Here is a 19,804-nt window from a genome sequence, read left to right on the forward strand (position 1 = left end):
TATATATATATATATATATTCCTAAATATAATCAGCTCAGTTCATATGTTGCTACTTTTATATATGTATATTGGATAACCAAGTGACATGTTTTTTCTTGAAAAAGACATTTCTCTTGTAAGACTAATTTTTAAAAATTTTATTTTTTATTGGTCTTCTGACAATAAACTGACTCATCTTTTGAGAAGCATTTCTCTTTTGTTTTTATAATTTTAAAATTAATTTTTTGTTAATGTTAATATAATTTTGTAGTATAATATAATTTGTTAATTTTGAAATTTTCATATGTATTTTTACTGTATAAAAAGTTAATTACAGTATATAACAGGTTCCATGAGGACATTTTATTGTGGGTATAGGTGGCAAAAAGACATTCTGGTGGGGAATTCAGATGTTTAGATAAATGTTTAGAATTGAAGTGGGCCATCATCATCTTAGGTAAAGGAACAGCTTACTTTTTGTCAGATTTTCTTGTAATTCCACCTCTGGCCAAGAGGCCGTTCCCATGGATTCAGCTTTTATTTTAGCTCCATGAGATTCTTCTGCTATAATTATTATTATTTCTGAGTAAACATTATATCTCTCATTCCTATTCTTGGCTTGTTTCTTGGGTTGTTTCAGGGCACTTCTCTCTACTACCTTTGTGCTCCATCTTCCTGCAGAAGTCACACTTCCCTTCTTCTTCACAGCTGAATAACTTTTTCTATTTTGTATATATAACCTAGTTTCTTCTCTCCTTTATGTGTTGATGACATGTACTGTGAATATTGTATCAGTGATCATGGATATGAAAGTGTCTCTGGTATGCTGACTTTACACAGCGTCGTCACTCCTCATGGAATGCATGACAGGGTTTCTTACTGAACTGGAGGCTCACTGCTTTGATTAGACTGTCTAGCCAGCAAGCTCTTGGAAGCCCTCTATCTCTCACCAATAATAACGGCATGATAGGCACACACAGCTATGCCTGGCTTTAAAAAACAATATGTGTGGGTGTTGGGGATTTAAATTCAGGTCTTCATGCTTGGGTAGCAGTTGCTCTTAGTGAGAGTCCAAGTATATGATCAGAGGAGTAGTCCAGAGAAGCTAGCCGTAGTGAGGAAAATGAGGAGATTACATTGCAATAAAGAGAAGCAGAAGGATGTAGATTTTCCTTCTTATCTCTCTCATATCTCCTTGCCAGTGATATTGAAGAAAAAAATGTAAGCTGAGGGTTTTGACAGGGACATATATATGTATTTGTGTTCACACACAGAATTTATAGGCTTACTGAGAACTGTTCTGGTATTTTAAGTTACATCCAGAAATATTTGGATTCTTTCTCAAGTGGGATTGTTTATGCAGTCTTATGCTAATTTATCTATACTGTTTATGAATTTTTTCAAATATATAAATACAGGAATGTAGTTCAAAGTTAATAGATACACTTGAGCACAGCAATTATACCATAGAAAATTAGCATGTTTTGATGTACTGTTTTACAGGATGTAATCAATACTTTATTGCCTAAAGTATTAACTCGAATAATCGAGGGACTCCAGGACCTTGATGACGATGTTAGAGCCGTTGCTGCAGCATCCTTAGTTCCTGTAGTAGAAAGCCTTGTCTACCTTCAGACGCAAAAGGTAATACTAAAAGTCTTTCAGCATTTTCTTCCTATAGAGCATGTTTACATTTGCAAATGGAATAGAAGGAAAGACGTAGCATTCTTTTTATTTTATCTACACCTTTTGTAGAAATTTTCTTGTCTCTAACATCCCTCTGATACATGCAAGCTTGATTATATGTTATCTTTGGGAACAGTGAATTGTGTATTGTCTAATTCCCTTACTGTACTTAGTACACAGAATTTCTTTGAAAAGGAAACAGCTATTTTTCTCTGATTTCATCCCTTATGTTTAGAGATGTGAAGTTTGTTTTGATTTTATAGCTTGGCATTTTAACCTGATCTCATTTTGAGACTATTAAATTTTAGCTACACTTCCCATTTTTCAAATCTAGAATATGAGGTTAAAAGCGCAGTCAGCATTATTTTATGAGCTCAAAAACTAAATTTGCATTTGCATGATTGTTGATATCACTTAAAATTCCCTGAAATTATCCTGTCCAGTAAAAATTTGATTAGAGAGGAAGTGACAAAAGTAGAGCCGAATGGCACTAAAAAGAGGATGAGAGAATTGTTAGTGACAAATGGTGTCTCCTTGATGTTCCTTAAAGCTGACATTGTCCATACTCATTATGTATGCTGTTGACTCGTAGTGACCCTTGGGATCTAATTTGGCAGGATTTATAAAATATGTTATGTGAAATCAGTAACTTTTCTTAAAAACTGATCTTACAGGTTCCCTCTATTATAAATACCTTATGGGATTCTCTACTGGAATTAGATGATCTTACAGCTTCAACAAATAGTATTATGACTCTCCTTTCATCCATGTTAACTTACCCTCAGGTCCAGCAATGCAGGTAATTCTTTCTTTTCTTTTTTAATTTTTTTTATTTTTATTTATTTATTTATTTTTTAGGTAATTATTTTTTATTAGAGGTATAGAATAATAATCCTTTATATATCTTTCCAGATGATTAAACTTAGACTGGTTTAGCACCTTTAAAGAACAGTGTTGTAAGTTGAACATACCACTTTTTCTTGGGAAGTTTTAGTCCTTTATTGTAGCTACTAGCACATTTGGGACAGGGCTAGAAAGATAGCTGAGTGGTTAAGAGCACGTATTACTCTTGCAAAGGACCTAAGTTCTGTTCCCAGCGCCCATATGACTGCTTAGCCACATGTCTTTCTTGGTGCCTCTCATAATTTAAAAAAGAAAAAGGAAAAGGGAAAAAAAATAGAACATTTAGGACAAGAAAGGAGCTTTTAGGGCTGAGATCAGAGCCTAGTGGGAGATTGTCTGCCTGCTGTGAACAAAGCGAAGTCTAGTTAGTGCCAGCGTTGCACACACACATAGCAAGATCAGAGTAGTTATTTTCTTTCTTTGGGTTATAGTTTTATAGTTTATTATCTTATGGATCTAAATAGATACTTTAAAATGAGTCATTATATATTATCTACAGTGCTGGCTTCATAATACAGATTTTTAAAATTTGACATCGGTTTTATATTTCACAAGATTTTCCCTTTCTGTGAATTTTTTCTGTGTAATGTTTATTTCTTCAGTTCTTGTCCTTAATTTCAGTAATTACTAGTCAGGAAGATAACAGGTAATGGTGAACTACAAAATTTAAAGACAGGATTCAATGAAGACAGAAACACTAACTGTTTAAACTTAACGGTTTTTCAGTTCTAACACTGGTGTGAGGACTCAGGAGTGTCCCATCTGAGTGACATGCCAGAATGCTTCTGTTTCTATTAGTAATATCCCATCCAAGTACTAACCAGGCCTGACCCTGCTTAGCTTCCGTAATCGGACGAGATCGGGCGTGTTCAGGGTGGTATGGCCGTAGACTCTATTAATAATATCCACAGAGATGCAGAAGAAATGTCACGCAGCTTTGTAAATGAATGAGGAAATTGTAATTGTAGCCTAATGAGGTTATTCATTGAATGTTCATATGATTATGATTTAAAGTAACTTCTAGCTGTATAAATGAGTATTTGAGTGAAATTCAAACATATATGAAAAGTATATATTATCAGCTAGTACTATTTAGTGCAGAATTTAGGCTGGTAGAACAACATGCACATAGGAACAGCAAGTGAGTAACTACAGAAGGCAGCAAGTGAAGCGGCAGTGCACATGCAGGGCTTCTAACTTTGACAGCTTCTATTACTAATACAATACACAGGGACTAAACAGGTTTATGTGACAATTATCCCGAGCTGTAAAGTCAAAGGGGTTTTAAATTGCTTCAAACCAGAGGTTTAAGTAAATCTCATTAAAGACCTAAATACTGAACATTTTTGGGTTGTAAGCCAGTTGTAGATGAAACTGTTCCATAGTGTTACTGTAACCACAAAACTGCCAGTATAGAGGAATGTGCTCTAGTAAAACTTCCATGTAAAAAAGAAGTAAAGGGAAGTCTATAGATTTATTTAGCCTGTGGACCTTAGTAGGTGGTATCAAGATAACTAAATAATGTGGGGCTGAAGAGACCTCACCAGGTAGGATCCAGATGCCAGGCATGACAGCTCTCGGCCATCTGTAATTCTAGCTCCAGGGCATCCAATGCACTGTGTGCATGTTAATGCATGAACATACATGCAGACAGAACATCCATATACATAAAATACTGAAATACTTAAAAAACTTAGATAATGTAAGAAAATTATACAATGTAATAAAATATCTGATAATCCAATGTGAAATAATGTAGTTTTTTATCCGTTTTGTTTCAAAATTGCCTAACTAGAAAAGTTGCTTCAGCTGTGGAGTGGTGTGACAGTCCTTTAATCCTGGCACTTGGAGGCAGAGGCAGGCAGATCTCTGAGTTTTGAGTCCAGCCTGGTCTATAGAGCTAGTTTCAGGATAGCCAGAACTACACAGAGAAAACACATCTTGAAAAGCCAAAAAAAAAAAAAGCATATGTTATGGTAATTGGCAGATATTTTGCAGCTTATGCAAGAAGAAATGCAGCATGTCTTGTGGTGCATGAATAATTACACTATTAACAGCTTTATTGTCATGCTTTTATGTATTCTGAATTTCTTATGTCTGTATGTGCATGTATTTAAATTGGAACTTTTAAAATGAACTTACAAAAATAAACACAGGAAGTCCTACTTGCAGGTGATGAAAATAGCATTGACGATAGCTCCTGGGCGGAGGGAGGCAGCCCATGGGGATGGTCTGTGTTTGGTTTCTGCCTTTTTTCTGTTGAAGGATATAGTTCAGATGCTACTTACAAATGACTTCCTAATTTGAGGTACCTTTAAAAAATGGCTCCTCAGTATGGCAGAAGTGCTATGACTCGTTAACCTAGATTTGGCTTTGTATCTTCCTTCATTTAAAGTCTTATCTGAGAAGGAAGAACGGGAGTCTTCCTAATAGAGTAAATGCTAAACTGGGAGAATAAAGCTCAAAACTGCTGTTGCCTCTTCGTCTCTTGCCATTTGAAGTGGCCTGAGAGATGAATATAAATTATGATTAGCTACACATTGAGTATAACCCTCGGATGGAAAACAGTTATGCAGACCTGATGGTGTAGCTAGGATACTTATCCCATTTTCCTTGGAAGGAAACTGCAGATACATTGGAAAGTTCGAACTTGATGATGGAATTATGGCATTAGTACTATAGAGAACCTTAATATTAAGTCTCTACCCTTTATTGGCTACATTTTTCTGTCTTTCTGCATTATAATAACATTTTTGAGAGTGTAAGTAAATGCTCATGAAAATTGGATCATTTTTAGTTTATTAAAAAGCCATGCCAACATGATTAGGTCCATACAACATGTATTAGATAATTTATCTATGGAGTTTCAAGAGAGAATGAATAAGATTAATTGGTTTCTTCTTCATTAGTATTCAGCAGTCACTGACAGTTTTAGTCCCACGTGTCTGGCCATTTTTGCATCACACTATATCTTCAGTTCGAAGAGCAGCATTGGAAACTCTCTTTACATTATTATCAACACAGGACCAGGTAAGAGCTGATAATTATAAATGGTAACCTCAAAACTTCTATAAATTTTATAAGACAGACCAGATCATTGCTTCATTTTTTGCTATATATCAAAAGATCAGAATGCTTGCATACATTTATTATGTGCACCATCTGTGTCTGGTGCTCCAGAGGCCAGAAGATCCCTGGAGTTATAAGTGGTTGTGAACCATCTGATGTGGGCAATGGGAACTGAACCTGGGTCCTCTACAAGTGCTGCAAATGCTCTTAACCACTGAGCCATCTCCCCATTCCTAGCCCCAGGTGGTTTTGTTTTGTTTTTTGTTTTGTTTTGTCCCTCCCCTCCCTTCCGCCCCCGTCCCTTCCCCTTCTCTTCCCTTCCTTTCTTCTATTGAGAAAAGGTTTCTCTAAGTAGCTTTGGCTATCCTGGAACTCACTCTGTAGACCAGGCTATCCTGGAACTCAGATCTGCCTCTGTCTGCCTCCTGAGTGCTGGGTTTAGAGATGTGTGCCACCTCCTCACCCTGACAACCCTCTCCCGCCTTTCCAGCCTCCACTGCTCCACCCTGCCTTTCTTCTTTTTCAGTGTGGATTCTGGGTATCAAACTCTGGTTTGGGTGCTTAGTAAACATTTTGCTGACTGAGCTGTCTCCTCAGCCCTTTGATTTTTGTTTTATAGTTAGTCATTCATTCGTGTATCTGGTCTTACGTGTGTGGATGTGGCACACACATGAAGGTCAGGGGAAAAACTTGTAGGAGTTGACTCTTTCCTTCTGCCAGGTGGGTTCTAGGGATTAAACTCCATTCATCAAGCACATTTACCTGATAAATTATCTCACTGCAACCCTCTTTAAATCTAAACTGTTGTTTGGATACAATTACTATGTAGTGAAAACTTTATTATAAATCTTGTGTTCCCAGTAACATCAAGAAACTGTCAGAGTAATCCCCATCTGATATCATTTAAAAATTGTATTCTTCACAGATTACCTGGGAGTTAGTTAAAACTATACTTATTATAGTTTTGTGGAAATTCCATGACCCCTTGCCTGAATTTTTGAAAAAGTTTGCTTGCTTGCAGTTTTGAAATTTAAAGCTTTTTGTAAATTTTATGAATTAATCATTTGGTATCAAACCATTCTGAAAAGTTATTTATAGTCTTTTATTCCATGCATATGTGTATTTATAAAAATAACATTTAAGTGTTTCTTTAGAGTCTATAAGGGGTTATGTAATGTACAATGCATGCAACCCATCTCTTTATTATCCTAAAATTCGGAATGTTCTGAGCACATTTGGCTCCAAGGTACTAGATGTGACAATAGAGCCTACAATTAATTTAAACTGACCTCCCTTCTCTGCTTCTTTTGCATTTGCTTCTGTGCTAGCATTGGGTTGTGAGTCAGGATTCTTAGCATGGTAACAGATAAAACATGAAGAACAATCAGTTAAAACTTAGATTGCTGCCGTAACACCTTCAACATATAATAATGCAAAGATCTCAGACAAGCACTGAGTTCTAGCATATTTTCTTTAAATCCCTTAGACACCATGCACATGATAGATGTGCCTATATGTAGGCAAAATACTTACATACAAAAATTAAAACATATTGTTGAGAGAATACATTTCAATCCCCCTCTCTCCTCTCCCCAAGCACACACACCAAACCCCTGGGGCTAGAGAGATGATTCAGCAAGTAAAAGCATGGACTCTTTTCCAGAGCATTTGTGTTCATTTCCCAGAAACCACATGGAGGCTCACAAACACCTGTAACTCCAATTCAGGGCATCCATCCCACATCCTTCTGCTGTCTGTGTGCACAGGCACCAAAGTGGTAAACAGACATACATTTAGAACACCCATACACATTTTTTTTTTAAATTAAAATCTTTTTGCAGCCTTTCTTGTAGTTATGGATCAAGTGAGGTAATATGAAAGAGAGGACTTTGGAAATGTTAATTCTATACAAATAAATAATTATATAGAGAGTAAACATACTTTTGTCATACTTTAATTAGAAATGTTATTATATTCTGTGATATAGAATGATACTTAAGTAACAGTTCTCTGAGACATTACTGGGATTCGTTTTATGCTAGGGTCTATGACAAGCACTCTAAAGGAGGTAGCTACTACTATTTATAATTTGAAGATGAGAGAACTGATGATCAAAAATTAAACTCCCAAATTCACAGAGATTACATGGTTCACAGTATACTGCTTACGTCAGATTCATGTGGGAGTCTGAGCAACTTTCAGCTTTCACCTAAATTTGAGAAAGAAAGAAATGGATTGCTTTCCAACTTTTAAATGTGAAGTAAGTTTAAGTACAGAGTGAGAAGGTGAGCCACATGCTAGCGTTCCTTGTCACCAGCTGGCACTTTCAGTAATTGGCAGTAATTTGGTGGGTAAATGTCACCATAGCTCAGTATATCCTTGTAAAGATGGCTCTATTGTTTACTCTCAGTTTTTCTGATTATCAACTTTGTTTTGTTTTGCCCATAAAACTGGAAGATTTTTAAAAAGTATTTGTTACTGTCAAATGTGTAAAGACATATATGACTGTACACTATAGTATCATAGAGTTATTTTCAATACCCTGCAAATCACCTTTGTCCTTCTCATCATTCCCCATCTTCACAGCCTCTCACAATCACTGGCCTTTTACTGTCTGCATAGTTTTACATATGTAATAAGTTGGAGTCATCCACTGTGGAACCTAGTCATTACTATGTAATATGCATTTAAATTTACTTTCTGCCATGTCTTGATAGCTCATTCTTAAGGGTATCTTATACTGTTACTGTCTTGTACTCTAATTTATTCATTTACCGATTGGAGGACACCACTGCTACCTTCAAGTTTTGGTAGTACATATATAAGGCTTTTATAAAGTAGAGGTTTTTGTGTATATGAATACTTTCTTTTCTGTGGGCAGTTATTAAGGAGCCCAAGTACTAGACTATACTATAAGAGTATGGTTAGTTTTGTAAGAGACTTCTAAGTTGTCTTTCAAAGTAGATACACCATTTTGCCTCTTCATCAACAATAAATGCTCCGTGTCTGTCTGGTCAGTGTATAGTATTGTCAGTGCTCCTCTGTAGGCTATGCTAATAGGTGATAGTGACAATCTCATTGTTGTAACATATGTGAAACATTGTCATTCTTTGTTTCTTTCTCTTTCTGTCATAGTACTGTGGACTTAACCCAGGGTTTCATACATATAAGGCAAGCATTCTAGCATAAACTATGTCCTCAGCCTGGAACTATGTCCTCAGCCTGGAACTATGTGCACTCCTCCCCAACCCTGACAGGGTCATTCTTAACAGCCCTGGCTGTCCTGGAACTCAGTATATGGACCAGGATGACCTCAAGCTCACAGGGATCTGCCTGCCTCTCCCTCAGGAGTGCTGAGGTTAAAGGCATGCAGCACCATGTCTAGTTTTTTAGAACAGTTTTAAGTTGAGAGAAAGACTCAATGCTGTATACAGCATCTCCCACTGTGAACAACCCTGTATGGAGAAATAAGGCACTCACTATTATTAGTGGATTTTCTTCTCTGAAGTTGATAGTTTCCATTAGGGTTTACCCTTGGTGTTACACAATCATCACCCTTGATACTATACAACCTTTGGGCTTGATAAACCTGTGTCGCCAGGCAATGGTGGCAAGTGCCTTTAATCCCAGCACTTGGGAGGCAGAGGCAGGCGGATTTCTGAGTTTGAGGCCAGCCTGGTCTACAGAGTGAGTTCCAGGACAGCCAGGGCGAAACAGAGAAACCCTGTCTCAGAAAAAAGGAAAACGAAACAAAACCTGTGTCACATATGCACAATTATGTAGAATAGTCTTCTCTAAGTGTCTTCTGTGTTCTTCCCATGTACTCTTTCTTCCCTTGGCTGATTTAAATATTTGAGACATATATTCACCAGCATTTGTAACCTGAGACAGCTAGTATACTTAATAGCACATTTTACTTGTTATAAATACAGGGCAGACATCTTCCTCTAGACACGGACTTTGGTGTCTACAGGTAACTGTTTAGATTGCCAGTGATTGAGCTGAGAGTAAGAGAAAAAGTCAATAATACTATTCTGGTACCTTGCATTATTGATGAGTATGCAGAACTAAGGCTTTGATCTTTTGGCACAGCAGCAGTGATCTGAGCATTTCCCAGTTCCTAATAAAGCAGTGATATATGATGACGTAAGTAACATTTGCTGCTCATAGCTTGGTCCTGTACTTTCAGTTTATTTGAGGAAAATTTGATGTTAGTATAATCAGTTTTCTCCCATTTCCCTGTGATTATAGGATTGTGTAATTTTCAAGCCATTGCAATAACTGCAATACTTATTTGATCTTACCAAAATTTATCACCAGTTGAATCTTTTTGATAAGGCATATAGTCTCTTATGACAGTGTTTGTCTTATTTGCCTTTTTGTTCATGTAGGCTAACTTCTAGGAACTACATGTCATAGCTTTGAATCTGTTTTTGTTTTCAGAACTCATCATCTTGGCTCATACCTATCCTGTCGGATATGCTGCGACACATTTTTCAGTTTTGTGTTTTAGAAAGCAGCCAGGAAATTCTGGATCTTATTCACAAGGTACATGACGAGTATGTCTATATTTCTCTTCCTAATAAATTTGTAGATATAATTTAAAAATAATTGGGGCTGGAGAAATGGATCAGTGGTTAAGAGCACTGACTGCTCTTCCGAAGGTTATGAGTTCAAATCCCAGCAACCACATGGTGGCTCACAACCATCTGTAATGAGGTCTGAAAAAAAAAAATTACTATACTGTTGAGGGTTTTTTTTTTTTTTTTTTTTTTTTTTTTTTGGTTTTTTGAGACAGGGTTTCTCTGTGTAGCCCTGGCTCTCCTGGAACTCACTCTGTAGACCAGGCTGGCCTCGAACTCAGAAATCCACCTGCCTCTGCCTCCCAAGTGCTGGGATTAAAGGCGTGCGCCACCACCGCCCGGCTGCGCCACCACCGCCCGGCGAGAGTTTTTAATGAATTAAGCCATTTAAGACGTAGAAGAGTCCAGTAATCTAGAGGATGAACCAGAAAACTAGACTTTGTGTGGGATTTAATAATAGTAGGTTCAGGTTGGTAATTTTCTTTTCTTTCTTTTGTTACATGTCCTGTTAAGCTAATGTTCTTTTTATTTTTATTTTATTTTTTTTTAAAGATTTATTTTATTTATTTTATGTGTATGAGTACACTGTAGCTGTACAGATGACCGTGAGCCATCATGTGTGTGGTTACTGGAAATTGAACTCAGGACCTCTGCCGCCCCCGCTCACTCCGGCGTAATTCACTGTAGCTGTCTTCAGACACACCAGAAGAGGGCGTCAGATCTCATTATGGGTGGTTGTGAGCCACCATGTGGTTGCTGGGATCTGAACTCAGGACTTTTGGAAGAGCAGTCAGAGCTCTTACCCGCTGAGCCATTTCGCCAGCCCTCTTTTTATTTTTTAATATTTTTAATAATATTTTTAATTTGTGTGTGTGTGTGTGAGAGAGAGAGAGAGAGAGAGAATATGTGTGTGTGTGTGTGTGTGTGTGTGTGTGTGTGTATGTGTTCACTTTGTCAGTGTCTTCAAGACAAGGTCTCACATAACCTACGCTGGCCTGAGCTTGCTGTGTAGATGGGATTGACCTCAAACTCCTGGTCCTGTTGCTTTTATCTCCCAATCCTTGCAGATATGTATGAGCATGCCTGGCATGGCAGGTTTAATTTATAAACATTTATGTTTATATGTCATAAACTAATGATTATATTAATTTAATTTGATCATAAAGTATCAAGTATTATATTGGTTTTTCTTTGTTGAGTAGTTCTACCTGGATATCTCAGGCTGACCCTAAACCCATGATCCTTGAGTGCTTTATGGATGTGTACTCTCATGGCCAACTCCTTTTTTTAAAAAAAGATTTACTTATTTACTTTACACATATGAGTACACCACCATTGCTCTCTTCAGACACACCAGAAGAGGGGACCAGATCCCATTACAGATAGTTGTGAGCCACCATATGGTTGCTGGGAATTGAACTCAGGACCTCTAGGCAGAGAGCAGTCTGTGCTCTTAACCACTGAGCCATCTCTCCAGCCACATGGCCAACTCTTTTTGTTTTTTTGAAGACATGGATTCTCTATGTAAGAGCTCTGGCTATCCTGGAATTCACTTTGCTGACAGGCTGGCCTTACAGGGATTTTCCTGCGTCTGCCTCCCAAGTGCTGGGATTAGAGGCATGCACCACCACACCTGCTTCTAGATTCCTTTTTAAAAACCTTATATTTGTTTATTGGGTTGGAGATTGGCTCAGTAATTAAGAGCACTGTTGCTCTTGAAGAGGACCTAGATTTGCTTCCCTGCATCCACATGTCAGCTCATAATTTTCTGTAACTCCAGTTTTAGGCAAATATGACACTTTCTTCTCGCCTGCATGGGCACCAGGCATACCTGTGGTGCTTATGGGAAAACACACATAAAGTACATACACTAAAAAATAAACTTAGTCTAAAACAAACCACAACTTGTATTTCGTGGGGGGCCAGTGCTGGTTTGAGTGGTGTGTGTGGATTAGGGATAGCTTTTTAGGAGTTGGTCTCCTTCCATATGGGTTCTAGAGATTGAACTTAGATTGTCAGGTGTGGCAGCAACTGCCTTTACTGACTGTGCCATCTTCTTGGCCCCCATGTTCTTAAAAACAACAATAAAACTAAAAAACTTCCCTTTATATTATTTTATGTAGTGTATAATCTATGAACAAAATTGGTATTTCAAAGTAAACCTCTATGTTGCCTTTTCAAATGAATCTCATTGCTATTTCTTTCCTTCCAGTTCATTTTCTCTAAAAATATGTTTTAGACTTTATTAGCACTTAATAGAAAAATTTGTTTCATGTTCTCCATTCCCCTTTGTAGGTCTGGATGGAACTGTTGAGCAAGGCTTCAGTTCAGTATGTGGTGGCAGCTGCTTGTCCGTGGATGGGTGCTTGGCTTTGCTTAATGATGCAGCCTTCTCATTTACCTATTGATTTAAATATGCTGCTAGAAGTAAAAGCTAGAGCCAAGGTAAGTGTAGAGAAACATAAGGTATTTCTATGTTCAGCTTGTTATTACTAATACAGTAACTTTTAAGAAACTTGTATTTATTGTTTTATTCTAAAACAATTCTCCATTAACATTAGTTAGAAATTCTTCAGACTCTGATAAACTGAACAGTAATTATTTCATTAAAATTTTACAAAAAACTACATTTTACTGGAGTTTTAATAAAACTTTTGTTGTTTCCAATTAAATTTTAATTGATTAGCCTGTAATTATTGATTTTTCTCTAGGAAAAAACAGGTGGTAAGGTACGGCAAGGCCAAATCCAGAATAAAGAAGTGCTTCAGGAGTATATTGCAGGTGCAGACACCATCATGGAGGACCCAGCCACCAGGGACTTTGTAGTTATGAGGGCCAGGATGATGGCAGCCAAGTGAGTACTCACCAAGTGCCAGGTATCAGAGAGTGACAATTCTGCTAATGGTATACAATTTAACCAGAAGATTTCTTCATAGCTTGTTCTTCCAGTTGTTCTTCCTCTACATTAGTTACCTAAGCAGAATTGAAGCAAGTAAATATTTTTAAGTTTCTAAAGTTTTAAAAATATAATTTTGGGTTAGAGGTGTAACTCAGAATGTTTGCCTAGCAGGCATAGGTCTCTTGATTCCAGACACAACATAAACGGTGTGGTGGCATACACTTGGAGTATCACTTGAGAGGTGAGGCCAGGGAGATCAGGAGTTCAGAGTCAACCTCAAGTGCATAAAGAGTTGAAGGCCAACCTGGGATATATTAGACCTTGTATCAAAACCAAAAATAAACCACCTCTTGTCTATTCATGAAAATAAGATGGAAGATAAGTTATGGTTTTTATGGGGAAATGTATAACTTTAGCAGGAGAAGTTTTGCCTAAGGTAATTTCTGCATGTAGCCTTTTCCTCTTTTTTAGGTTGTTAGGAGCACTCTGTTGCTGTATTTGTGATCCAGGTGTAAACATGGTAAACCAAGAAATCAAACCAGCAGAATCCCTGGGCCAGCTACTACTCTTCCATTTGAATTCCAAATCTGCTTTACAGAGAATTAGTGTTGCGCTAGTGATCTGTGAATGGGCTGCTTTACAAAAGGTAAGGTATATTCCTAAAGTAATAAGGACAAATTTAGTAAAACCAATTTCCATTAGCATTTAGAACTATTTATAATATAACAAAAAAGTAAGAACAAATTTTTTATAAAAGTTTAAGTTATGGAAAAGTATTCCATATAGTATTGAACATTTGTTTTCCACTTACTTTTAATTTGATTTTTTTAGCACCTCATTCATTTTTTTTTGCACTCCATTCATTTTTAAGACTACTAAATTGTGTTCATATTTAGTATTTGTCCATCCCCTACAGTCTTACAAAAGCTCCCTGTGTATAAAAAGAGTGTGTATAAAAAGAGTCAGGACATGACCTGACTGTATATATCCAGTTGGTTGTTACTATTAGGTAGCACATTTTTCAGTGCTTTGGTTTTTCTGTCTGTCTGTCGTCTGTCTGTCTGTCTGTCTGTCTGTCTGTCTGTCTGTCTGTCTGTCTGTCTGTCGAGGGTTTCTCAGCATAGACTTGGCTGTCCTGGAACTTGATCTGCAGACCAGGCTGGCCTCGAACTCAGAGAGATCCACCTGTGTCTGCCTCCTCAGTGCTGGAATTACAGGTGTGTGCCACCACCGCCAGGCCTGTGCTTTGTATTTTGGAGTTCTATTTATATGGATAATAACAATGGGAGAAATTTTGGTTGCAAGGAAAAGAAATCGCCACATTTAAATTCAAATCTTTGCTTCCAAATTCCCTTCTAGCCTTTTCAACTTTAAGTTTCTCTAACATGTACGATTTTGTGTAAGACTTGTTTCTGTAAATCAAAGAAACTTCCTGCTAGTCTTATTTATCCCATTGACTGGAATTCTGGAAATTTAACTGTCTGCACTTGCTGTGAGAGTTGCTTGTTACTGCCTCTTAGCAGTTTGTCAAAGCGATGTCTAAAAGTAATTGAACCATGCTTTATTGCAATCGAGACCCCGCTTTGCCTCTGGAAAGAAGCAAAGCTTATCTGTTTTGTTGTCAGGACACCATGTGCTGGAGAGGCAGTGATGCTGTGTTTTTGTGCCTCTCAGACTCAGCAGCAAGTGTTGACAGTTCGGTTTCTGGACCCTCACAGAGCTTCTCTGGATTTACTCTGTGAAGCCCAGGCTGATCACCCAGATCCCACAGAACCCCTCATGGCTCACCACTGAGGCCATTGCCCCTGTTGTTGGGGCAGGCAACAACCAGAGAGAGTGGGAAGGGTTAGTTAAATTTGGGGGCAGGTAAGTAGCTTTTAAATTATATCCATTTTTACAATACAGCATGTGAAGCTGTGGTTGATTGTTAAAGATACCTAATAACAAATTTTGAACATTTTTAGTGCATGCCAGATGTTTTCTGATTGATTTTTATAGTAATATACTTTTAAACGTCTGTTGTATATACATATATGTATATATATATATTGAATAAATTCAGAGTAAACTAAGAATAATTCGGTTGAAAATTAAATGGAATTGTAGTTACACGTGCATGTCGTGTAGTCATTCAAATTAAAATTTCAGAGCAGTTTTGATGTAATACTTTTCCTTTGTGTCACTAACTATTCTGGAAGATAACAGAGTATAGATTCAAAATCAGTGGCAATGTAACATTTGGCTGTCTGAAGTGAAGGTTTCTATTTCTGCCATTATGTTTCTATATTTTCCCTAAATCTTGTTATCTATTGTATTTTAGGAGTGTAAAGCTGTTACCCTAGCTGTGCAGCCGCGTTTACTTGATATCCTTTCAGAACATTTGTATTATGATGAAATTGCTGTTCCGTTCACACGTATGCAGAATGAATGTAAACAGTTTATATCATCATTAGCTGATGCACATATTGAAGTTGGTAATAGAGTAAACAACAGTGTTTTAACAATAGATCAAGCTAACGACCTGGTGAGTAAAGAAGTAATTTTCTTAATTTTAGAGCATGAAGTAAAGATTAGAGATTTGACGCTGGGCAGTGGAACCGTGACTCACGGCACTTGGGAGGCAGAGGCAGGCGGATTTCTAAGTTCGAGGCCATCCTGGTCTACAGAGTGAGTTCCAGGACAGCCAGGGCTACACAGAGAAACTCTGTCTTGAAAAACCAAAACCAAAACCAAACAAAGCAAAGACTAGAAATTTGTCATGTGCCACTACAGAAGCATACTAATATCTTTGGAATGTACTCTACAGTTCTTGTTCTTGTTATTTCCTTATACTGAGTTTCTTGAAATTAGAGAACAGAAAACTGGTTAATCCATCTTCCAGGAAAACTTGTGAAGTTTTGTCACTTGTCAGTGTATCCTAAGGTTGTAGAAGATAGGAAGAACTGCTTTAGTTTCCTGGGCATTTCTCTTCTTGGTGTCAGATGAAAAGATTTAGACATAGAAGCAAAAGAGTAAAGCAGTTCTGTGGTCTCAGGTACTTGTCTCTATCTTAGTGCTAGGTTGACTTGGTTCTTGGGGGTTTTACACATCTGTAAGTTAATAAACATTGGTTAAATGATAGGATTAATTGAGTTATTTGAAAGCTTTTCCTCGGTTTACAATAGTTACTGAAGGCTGACATAGCATAGTCTACTTAGGATAATGTTAAAATTTTTAAGTGTAGCAATGATCTCTAAGTCTTGAGCATAATTCCAGATGGACAAGACAAAGTGCACATTGTAAGTTGGAGGGGATTTGGTTCTTTTGTGATGAGCATATTGGCATGGTCACGTACCTATAATTTAGAACTTTTGTTTTGGTTTGGTTTTTTTTGTTTGTTTGTTTTTTCAAGACAGGGTTTCTCTGTGTAGCCCTGGCTGTCCTGGAACTCACTCTGTAGACCAGGCTGGCCTCGAACTCAGAAACCCGCCTGCCTCTGCCTCCCAAGTGCTGGGATCAAAGGTGTGCGCCACCACTGCCCGAATTTAGAACTTTTTATATTTTATTTTGATAGAAATAAGATGCCATGTAACTTTTCCTTTCAAAATAAATACAGCATTTTCCATGTTGTCTACCATGTCAGTAATTTATACGTCTCAGAAGATGAAATTCTTAGCAGGGTATGGTGGCAAGTACTATAATCCCGGCCCTCAGGAGGCTGAAGCAGGGAATGATGTAGAAGCAAGCTTGTACTATTTGGTGAAACTGTCCCCCTAAGGAAAACAACATCAAAAACCAAATATCTGTGAAAAGTTGTGCTTTTCAGTGTTTACTTAACTTTTGTGATCAATAATTTTAAATTACACCATTTTTAAGGAAGCTCTCAGTAATTGTATTTACCCAGTTAAGATGACTATTTTTGTGGTTGGGTTTTCTTTTTAATTAGCAGGTAGTTGAGACAAGGTTTCTCTATATGGTCCTGGCTGTCCTGGAACTCATTCTGTAAATTAGGCTGGCCTCAAACTCAGACAGCTTGTACCTTCAGAATGCTGAAGGCATGTGCCACCGCTGCCTGGCCTGTCTTTGCTATATAAGCCTTTACACAGTCTTGATGTACAGTAACTTACTTATAATATTCAAAAGGTAGGAAGAACTCAAATATTAATCAACTGATATAAATAAAATGTGTAGAAAGATTATATTCAAAGGTTAAATATTATTTGACAGAAAGTATCATTACATGCTACAATAGAGATGAACCCAAAGAACGTTGTTCTGAATGAGAAAACCTGCAAAAGACTTAACTTATATTGAGACTTCATTCATATGAAATAGCTAAAATAAACCTATTTGTAGCTGAGTGGTGGTGATGCACGCCTTTAATTCCAGCAATTGGCAGGCTTGAGTTCGAGATTAGCCTGGTGTGTGTGTGTGTGTGTGTGTGTGTGTGTATGTGTGTGTGTGTGTGTGTGTAGAAGGGAAATAGGTTTAATAGGACCAGAGAAATGAGTGATTGATTGCTAATTGCTAATGGTTATGAGAGCCATAATTCTTAATATACTGAAAATAACTGAATTATGTACTTCAGATGAGTTAATTTATAGTGAAGGAATTATATTTTAATAAAGATAAAATGATGAAGAACAGTTTTTTTTTAATGAAGCTTGTAAAGTACCCTATTATAGCACTATTGGGCCTTATATAGTGAATACTGCACTTTGGTTTGTGTATGTGTGTTGTTTGTGTTTCTTTTGGTTTTTATCTTTATTTGTTAGTTTGGTTGGTTTTCTAAGACAGGATTTCTCTGTATAGTCTTGACTGTCCTGGTACTCACTCTGTAGTCCAAGTGTTTGTTTGTGGAGTAGAGATGTAGTCTTGAGTTTTTTGTTTTGTTTTGTTTTGTTTTTTGAGATAGGGTTTCTCTGTATAGCGCTGGCTGTCCTGGAACTCACTCTGTAGAGCAGACTGGCCTCGAACTCAGAAATTCACCTGCCTCTGCCTCCCAAGTGCTGGGATTAAAGGTGTGTGCCACCACTGCCCGAGTTTGAATTTTGATATTCCTCAAATTAACAGTTTGTATTTGTTTGTAGCTTTCATGTTTTACCAGTTAGGTGAAATGTGGTATTTAATGGTAATTTTATTTCTCTTAAGAGACTCTGTCTTTTCTTAAAATATATTAAGAAAGACTAAGCTATACTTTTAGTTGGGATATTTTAGACATTTATTTAGCTTACTGTAATTAATGAGTTTTCATTTCTTTTTTTTTCTAACTAGGTAACTACTGTTTTTAATGAAGTCACATCAACTTTTGATTTAAATCCTCAAGTGTTACAGCAGTTAGATAGTAAACGGCATCAGGTCCAAATGACAGTTGCAGAGACGAACCAGGAGTGGCAAGTGTTACAGCTAAGAGTACATACGTTTGCTGCATGTGCAGTTGTGAGCTTGCAGCAGCTTCCGGAGAAACTAAATCCTATCATAAAACCACTAATGGAAACAATTAAAAAAGAAGAGAATACACTAGTACAGAACTATGCTGCTCAGTACATAGCTAAGCTTCTTCAGCAGTGTACAACACGGATGCCATGTCCTAATTCAAAAGTTATTAAGAACCTCTGTAGCTCTCTTTGTGTGGACCCATACCTCACTCCCTGTGTAACATGCCCGGTACCAGCACAAAGTGGCCAGGAAAATTCTAAAGGTATATGTCTAAACCTTTATTTGCATAGAGAAGGAATTGACCATTTAAATTTAGTTTCATTGGATTATAGGTATAATTTAGGCACAAATCTGGATCCTTTTAGAGCTAGCTCTCCATTTCTTATTCTGTATGAAACAAAGATTGATTATAATAAAATTGTACCAGTTTGTGTATTTGCTAGTCAGCTCTCGTCTGTGTAAACGAGCCGTCTGTGTAAGGAGTAAAAGAGTTGGCAGAAGTCTGTGTTCAGCCTTCCTTAACCCTGAAAGTCATTGTGTGGCTTAGTATAACTAGGCTAGAAAACTAGCTGTATCAGATGTTAATAATTTGTTTCATTGATTTAGTGCCATGTTATGATGTGAGTAGTCTATTTGATAAATAATACCGAATAAACAAATTTCCTATTTTATTTTTAAGATTTATTTTATGTATGTAAATATACTGCCGCTCTCTTCAGACACATCAGAAGAGGGCATCAGATCCCATTACAGATGGTTGTGAGCCACCATGTGGTTGCTGGTAATTGAACTCAGGACCCCTGGAAGAGAATTCAGTGCTCTGAACCACTGAGCCATCTCTCCAGCTCCAAATTTCCTATTTTTATGTAGAAAATTTATATGAAAAACAACTCTTTCATTTAGATGATCTCAGATAAAAATAACACGGGTGTAGTCACATGACTAAGTCCTATATGACTTTTAAATTAAGATTTTAGAAAGCCTAAATTATTTGAAATGTAATTATTATTTGAAATGTAATAGACTTACAACTTTCAAAAACAAGTGAGAAGGAAGAAAGACCCTTGTATAACATTAGCTTAAAGGTATAGTAGGATCATTGTCTTCCTACGTGAAGACGTAGGACTTTGCAGTGGTGAGTGATTTTCTGAATTCATGTTGATTATCAATATTTAATATTTTTTAATATTTATTCCTGGGTACTGTCATTGCATGTGCTATTTTTCATTGTTTTTTTACTCCATAACTTTCGTTGTATTTAATAT

At 37.0% G+C, this 19,804-nt stretch overlaps 1 protein-coding gene across 1 annotated transcript in view; it reads left to right on the forward strand.

Annotated features, from left to right (window-relative positions):
- Btaf1 (B-TFIID TATA-box binding protein associated factor 1) overlaps positions 1-19,804 on the forward strand; it is an 89,951-nt gene that overhangs the window by 41,152 nt on the left and 28,995 nt on the right. The window contains exons 12-20 of the mRNA XM_031390175.1: positions 1,485-1,625; positions 2,342-2,466; positions 5,480-5,600; positions 10,083-10,187; positions 12,518-12,667; positions 12,934-13,076; positions 13,593-13,767; positions 15,442-15,645; positions 18,375-18,801. Coding sequence (XP_031246035.1) covers positions 1,485-1,625; positions 2,342-2,466; positions 5,480-5,600; positions 10,083-10,187; positions 12,518-12,667; positions 12,934-13,076; positions 13,593-13,767; positions 15,442-15,645; positions 18,375-18,801 — 1,591 coding nt within the window. The remainder of the gene's footprint in view (positions 1-1,484; positions 1,626-2,341; positions 2,467-5,479; positions 5,601-10,082; positions 10,188-12,517; positions 12,668-12,933; positions 13,077-13,592; positions 13,768-15,441; positions 15,646-18,374; positions 18,802-19,804) is intronic.

This window comes from Mastomys coucha, unplaced genomic scaffold (genome assembly GCF_008632895.1).
Source record: "Mastomys coucha isolate ucsf_1 unplaced genomic scaffold, UCSF_Mcou_1 pScaffold21, whole genome shotgun sequence".
Classification (NCBI taxonomy): domain Eukaryota; kingdom Metazoa; phylum Chordata; class Mammalia; order Rodentia; family Muridae; genus Mastomys; species Mastomys coucha.